Raw genomic sequence first — 6,148 nt, 5'->3', positions numbered from 1 at the left:
TGCTACAGAAGAGTGTATCAGAAACATCATGAGAGTCCATTGTTAATAAGTGGAGCGACGTGGTGCAATAGGGGAGTTAAGTAGGTAGTGCATCCATGTAAGAAGTGAGCCCGCGTCAATGTAAACAATCACGACCGAAATAGGAAAGCTGACTAACAGAAAATAGTATCACGTGCTAGCAAATTTGGTTAAGGCCATTACCCCCCCATCCTGGGAGGCCGCAGACCACGTGGGCCCAGTGATCCGCCGAGTGACGTTAACTAATAAAACCAAACCAAAACCCTCATTATATTGTATAGAGAGAGATTGTAGAAGATATCTATCGTCAACAAGATAGACAATTAATCGTCATATGGCGTCCGATCCTTAGTAGGCTACGTTCTTGTAGTTGATACAGCTTCCTTCTGTCCTTTCCCCTTTGAGCACCCACAATACTAGCCAACTGTAGTTCGGCCGGGCGATTCATCTTGCGAAGATGGCCCTACACACGTCGGACTAAACCCGGGCCAGATCCTGAATTTGTAGACAGTTGAAATCCGGACGGCGCCATCAGCCCCAATGGTTCTTTTCAGTAGTCAAAAAGTCTCGCCGAGTAACGATCGATTGTCTCAGAACTGCCGCTCCTTGCCAAAGAGCCCCCTTCTGAAAGAGTTGCCGTTGTCAGTTGTTATTCGCTCGAATTTAGAAGGTTGGTGAGGCTGGGAATGTTGGCCGGAGAAATTCGGCGAAGGGCGCACCTCGCAATCGTTTTACGGTGTCGCTTATGAGGGAGACCTCCGATGCCGGCCATTCAAGTCCACCCGTTGTGTTCGAAAGGCTGATCTGCCGTGAATAACCGTCACACCAAAGCATAATAAATAGACAACACGAGACGTCAACGTACGTGGCTGAATTAATGGTGCTTGGCACAAGCTTAAGATCGAGTCATGCCTTCGAGAAAAGCTGAGGATACCAAACCCCTCCTGGCAGCTTGCGCTTGACGGCCAAGATGGCATCGCAACGAACTTCTGATATTTTGATCATTGGCGGAGGCATTGTCGGCTCTGCATAGGGCTACTTTCTGTCCTCTGACGACTCAATGAAAGTGACGATTGTTGACCGTGCCTTTGAACGATTCACTGGCTCGACTGGCTGCGCCCCGGGGTTTGTCGGCCAATTCAACGAGTCGGAAGTCTTGACTCGTCTTGCGATTGACAGTGTCGGGGAGTACTTGAAGATCCCCGGCGGCTTTGATCCGGTCGGAGGGCTGGAAGTCGCTACAAGCGAGGCAGGTGTCGAGAAACTCCAGTGGAGGCTCGAAGCCGCTAAAGAACAAGGCCTCAAAGCGGAGATTATCTCCCCTGAACAGGCTGCAGAGTTAGCACCCGACATAATCAAACCAGACAATGTCCTCGCGCTCCATTTCCCCGTGGATGGAACTGCAGACGGTGAAACAATTGCTGCTTACTTTCAATCCGGGCCTCGCACAAGAGGCATAGAGTTCCTCGAGGCGGAGGTTACCAAAATCTGTCGAAGCAATGAGATTGAGGGAGCGGTAACAACCAAGAACCGTCGACCTTAGCTTCTGTGGCGTGTCTGTCATTCAATTGCATTTAGTTGTCTGAATTTGCGCTGCTCTGGCCTTCTCGTCGGTATTCCTTTATATATCCCCCTCCTAGAGAGCCCCTTTCCTTTCCCTATTTTTCCTACTGGCAGAGCGGTTGAATCTCCACCACGGTTAAGCGAACTCTCACATCGGATCGACAATCGCACTGCACTGTGTTTGGAGCCTCTTTCTTGGTACCCTTTACACTCCAATGTGCTCTATACCGGCTAACCTGGTCTAGGCACCGCGGCACAAGAATGCGAAACCAGCAGCACTGTTGACCAGGAAAGCGGCAACCATGTCGCCCGCGTCATAAGCCCAGAGCAACTGAGCGCATTTAGAGGATGCGCAACGCTCACTGGAGACATCTCCATAGAGCACGAGTACAGCGGCGACTTCATTCTAAACGGTGTACCCAAGTTGAAAGGCACTATTTCGACGCCTGATGTTGAGGAGCTGGAGCTGGGCCGCATCGAGCTGCGTGATCTCGTGGAAACCGAAAATATCTATCTTCTTAATATCACCGACGATGTTTTCCTGCAGAGCCTCGTGCGCGCTGGTGACATTGAGCTCTTCTAGGCTGCGGATGGCGGAGAGGTGGATTTGGGATCGTTGGTTGAGGCGAACAATATTTATATTCGGGGGAATTGGACAAGGTGAGTGGCTTTTCGATAAAGGTTTAGCAGGTACTGACAGTGCTGTCTAGTACCAAACTCGAATATCTCAAAACAATCATCAAAGATATCCGGTTCTGCGGCGGACAGTGGTGTGGGCGTGTTTATGACGAGAATGAGCGAGAACTACCCTATCTCGAGATTGATTTAACATCTCTGGAGAAGGCGGATTTACTTTGATCTGCAGGGAAAAATCAAGAGGTTGGTCATGCATCCTTGAACGTCCGGGTCCTCTCTAAGAGCTCAGTACATCCGTGCCCAGTCTGGAAGTGGTGGAATACATCGAGCTAACCGAACTTGTCCACTCACAGGGCAGGGCCTGCGGATGAGCATAACTGAAGGCGGCGAGTTCCTCTATTTCGATGCCCCCAAGCTCCACACCCTAAACGGGTTTCTGCAGGTATATGGTGGCATCAACAGGTACCATCCTCTTTCCCTCTGTGTGCCAGATCCACGGTGAATTGAGATGTCTGACATTCCGGCAGCCTGAGCCTTGGAGCGCTTGGTGAAACAACTGTGGGTTCAACGCAAGAGGTCCTCCCAAGGTGTACTCGACTATCCAAACCGAAAGCCAGTTTTACCTTTGGGCCGTCCTAGACAGGTTCGTGTCGCGATCCATCTCTGTATTATATAGGCTATGGCTAATCAGAACCAGCATCTACCTGCCTAAGATGGTTGATCTTGGCTCGGTCGACGTGTCCTTTTATCATACCCTGTAACGATACGCTGTACCAGCTGTGGGAGATGCAGCCAAGCTCTGGCAGCCAGTGGGAGGATTATAATACCTGTCTTAATTATGATTATCCGCAGGAGGTGGGTGAGGAGGATAATGACGGGCCTGATGACGACGATAATGACACTGACACCGCTCGAGATGAAGACAGCGGCAATGATACCAATGTCACCCGAGAAGGGAACCCTGACAATGCAGGAGATATCAACAGCAACAACACAAGCAATGAAGATGGCACAAGTGACTCCCCTGCAGCGGACTCTGATACTCAGAGTACCAATACGAGCTCTGAGTCTGACAACTCCAACGGTGACGAGATGAATGATTCTGGGAATGCAGCCGGTGCAATATGTCTGCCTGCTACTGGTGGCGTGGGGTTCATGGTGATCGCTATCATATCCGTTTCTTTGTATTAGTTTTTTTTTAACCTTCCAACCTACTAGACAGGCGTTTGACTGGATGTGATGCTTGTGATAATAGCTATAAGACTGGTTTTGCCGAGCGTTAGCATTGTTAATGTATCAAACTGACACACTTCATGCCGTGATGCATCGAGAGGAATAGTCGTACTTGTACCCTTTCAACATCTGAGACACCTCTGATAACCGCTTTTACACTCCCTTTCAGGTTTCAAGTCACATATATTTGCTACTGCGAACCCCAGCTTACTCAAACCAAACAAACCCAGCCAGTCAACCGAGTATATACATCAACTGACTGAACCAAACAATGAATAATTACTGCACGTGCGCCAACATTGCCAATTGGCAGATATATATCAGCAGCGACAGGACTAAAGTATATTTTCCCACAGTCCCCAGGACAGCCGGCTTGGCTGGAACATTGACTCCCCTACGTGCTCCTGCTCTACCACTAGCTCTTAGTAGCAGAGAAGTTGTTTCCAGATAGCAATGTACTTATCACAGGACTTCTAGTTCTGCAGCTTGTTGAAGGGCTCCTGCGACGTCTCCCCACGCCGGAAGATACTGAGTAGTTTGGCATCCCGACGGGCTGGCGGCCCTCCATATTCTGGCCATGTACCATGGTAGGCATTGTCTTCTGCAGCAGCCCGCCAGCGCTCACGTAAGTCAGAAACAGGATCGGCTCGTTCTTCTCTTCTTTGACAGCTAGTGGCTGTCTCGAAGCTCGCTGAGCTGCAGGCCCTGCAGATGATCATGAGCCACGGGGTCACGTGGAACAGGTGATTAACGGCATCTAGTTACGTGTGCACGACCGGCGCGATGAAGACCTATACCTCTTGCAGGGTTGCGGTGACGAGGATTCGGGAAATAGTACGAGGCGGGCGGTATGTCATCATTTTGTTTTCAATGACAGTAGTGATGACAACAGTGCTGTATCAATTGTGGTGGTACTGGTAAGGGCCAACAACGGACTTTTGGTATTCAGTACTGATTGTTCCTCAGCAGTTCGAAGACCGAGTATGTTGAACTAGGGCTACCTAACGACTGACTCTTCCCCAATTTTCTAAGATTAGGATTGTTGGCGGCAATATTTCGGGCCAAAGACGAGACTGCAACGTTTACTAGCTGGGTTTAAAGTCGGTGCTGCTACGGAGGGTTTGGATCGTCAAGTTCACCTTAGGGCTTTCGTTCACTCGTCACTGTATCAAGCCATAGAGGGCAAAATCAATCGCATATTCTGACCTGGAGAAGAATTGTATAACCTCCAGGCCTTACCCTCTACCTCAGCATTACAAGCGCCGCACCCGCGAGCATCGAGCCCACCGCGCTGACAAAACCCCTAGTGCCAAAGCCCCAGAAAGCTTCTCCACCGTAACCTCCAACCGCAGCATTCGTCTCTTCAGCCGCATCTGCCTCATCTTTGGTCTCTAAGTCGTCGTCGTTATTGCCTGCCAGATCAGTCGGCTTATGCAACAGCATCAATGGTCTCACTTGCGACCACCCCGTAATTTCTGGCGTCTCGTCGGAGCTGTAAGTCGTCCTCGAGACCGTCCAAGTATTGGTTCCTGTTCCGATAGTGTGTTCACCTGTTAGGGCGCCTGTAGCCTCCCAGTAACTCTCACAGGCTGTTGACACCTTATAGGAAGGCAGTGAGGATGAGCAGACGTAGCCTGGGAGCATTGTCATCGAGCTAGTTATTAGGTCAGATTTGGAGTCTAGAAATCTTCAATTGCACTCAAAGTAGGGAAAGGACATAGAAGAGAAGAAAATGAGAGTACCTAGGACAGCACGCAACAGCAGTCTCATCCGCATCGAGCAGCAGAGCAATCGCCTCGTTGAGTTCGATCGGCGAATCATCAGCGAAATCGATCTCCTCCAGGTTGTCCTCAAAGGAGGCAGTGAACCACCCTGACTTGGAAGCCGTTGCTGTACCTTTTCTAGAAGCTACACCAACGGTTTTCCACCCATCTGGACAAGACATAGCAGGAGAATAGAACGGGTCGGGGTGGATATCGAGGCCTATTGTGTTCCTCGCAGAAGACAGAGCGGCTGGTGCGTTCGAATCCGTTGGAGAGGGGAGGCACGCAAAGGGCGAGGGCGAGCACTGCTCGTTGAGAAGGATCCATCCTGGCTCCTCAGTGTATGCGAGAGCGACATTGCTCAAGCAGGAGTCGGGCAGGGACCAGGAGGTTGTTAATGGGCCCCAGTTGGTGAGTGTCCAGGAGAGGGTGGCGGTTGCGGTCGGCATGGTCGTTAGGGCTGTACCTGCGCAGATGATTAAGGACAGGCGGACACCGCAAAGCTCCTGCCCTGGACCACAGGAAATGCTGGAGATTTTATAAGCCATTTTCTGACCCAATGGCTGGGAAATGTTCTAAAATGAGGCCAAGGGAAAATACGAGGTGGGCACCAATTAGCCCTATGGCACGGGCCTGGTCTAGTGCCGAAGGCTGAGGTCTGTAAAATTATTTCGTCCGCGACAAAGAATGATCCATGAGGCTGAACAGCGATATGCAGTGCGGCCCTGGAACAGTTGGATCGTCATGCGGTAAGAGTACTTCAGTCGGCGATCTTGTTGCTACGCCCGGCCTAACCTAGGGTAAGCTCCCTTGCCGCTTCAGCCACGGCAGAAGCACACTCAACACTGTTCCCATCGGAAATCGTAACTTGACGTGACTCACCATTTTTGAGTGACAGTGAGACGGGCTATCGCCGTAGCAAAGAGAAGCTTTGT

At 50.6% G+C, this 6,148-nt stretch overlaps 4 protein-coding genes across 4 annotated transcripts; 3 read left to right on the top strand and 1 right to left on the bottom strand.

Moving 5' to 3' along the window:
* Positions 1 to 965: 965 nt before the first annotated feature.
* BDW70DRAFT_10044 (NAD(P)/FAD-dependent oxidoreductase) lies at positions 966 to 1,867 on the top strand. Its single transcript, XM_073734273.1, has 2 exons — positions 966 to 1,779; positions 1,827 to 1,867. Exon 1 carries the CDS (start codon positions 1,079 to 1,081, stop codon positions 1,559 to 1,561), a length of 483 nt encoding a protein of 160 aa, XP_073591418.1. The 5' UTR covers positions 966 to 1,078; the 3' UTR covers positions 1,562 to 1,779; positions 1,827 to 1,867.
* Positions 1,868 to 2,051: 184 nt separating this feature from the next.
* Positions 2,052 to 3,093, top strand: BDW70DRAFT_144623 (uncharacterized protein; the record flags this gene model as incomplete). The annotated part of the gene is made up of 5 exons (XM_073738293.1): positions 2,052 to 2,241; positions 2,292 to 2,460; positions 2,571 to 2,679; positions 2,745 to 2,860; positions 2,915 to 3,093. Coding segments are annotated over exons 1-2 (241 nt in total), but the record flags the coding sequence as incomplete, so codon positions are not given.
* Positions 2,236 to 3,093, top strand: BDW70DRAFT_144622 (uncharacterized protein). The gene is made up of 4 exons (XM_073738292.1): positions 2,236 to 2,460; positions 2,571 to 2,679; positions 2,745 to 2,860; positions 2,915 to 3,093. Exons 2-3 carry the CDS (start codon positions 2,585 to 2,587, stop codon positions 2,854 to 2,856), a joined length of 207 nt encoding a protein of 68 aa, XP_073591416.1. The 5' UTR covers positions 2,236 to 2,460; positions 2,571 to 2,584; the 3' UTR covers positions 2,857 to 2,860; positions 2,915 to 3,093.
* Positions 3,094 to 4,391: 1,298 nt separating this feature from the next.
* On the bottom strand, positions 4,392 to 5,723 carry BDW70DRAFT_10037 (uncharacterized protein). Its single transcript, XM_073734271.1, has 2 exons — positions 5,193 to 5,723; positions 4,392 to 5,104 (listed from the first exon to the last, which is right to left on the bottom strand). The coding sequence occupies exons 1-2, from the start codon at positions 5,660 to 5,662 to the stop codon at positions 4,693 to 4,695; spliced, it is 882 nt and encodes a 293-aa protein (XP_073591415.1). The 5' UTR covers positions 5,663 to 5,723; the 3' UTR covers positions 4,392 to 4,692.
* Positions 5,724 to 6,148: the final 425 nt, after the last annotated feature.

This window comes from Aspergillus foveolatus, assembly GCF_047715535.1.
Source record: "Aspergillus foveolatus strain CBS 279.81 unplaced genomic scaffold BDW70scaffold_103, whole genome shotgun sequence".
Lineage (NCBI taxonomy): Eukaryota > Fungi > Ascomycota > Eurotiomycetes > Eurotiales > Aspergillaceae > Aspergillus > Aspergillus foveolatus.
Note: the sequence above shows the minus strand (reverse complement) of the source record. Positions and strands in the feature narration are given on the sequence as shown.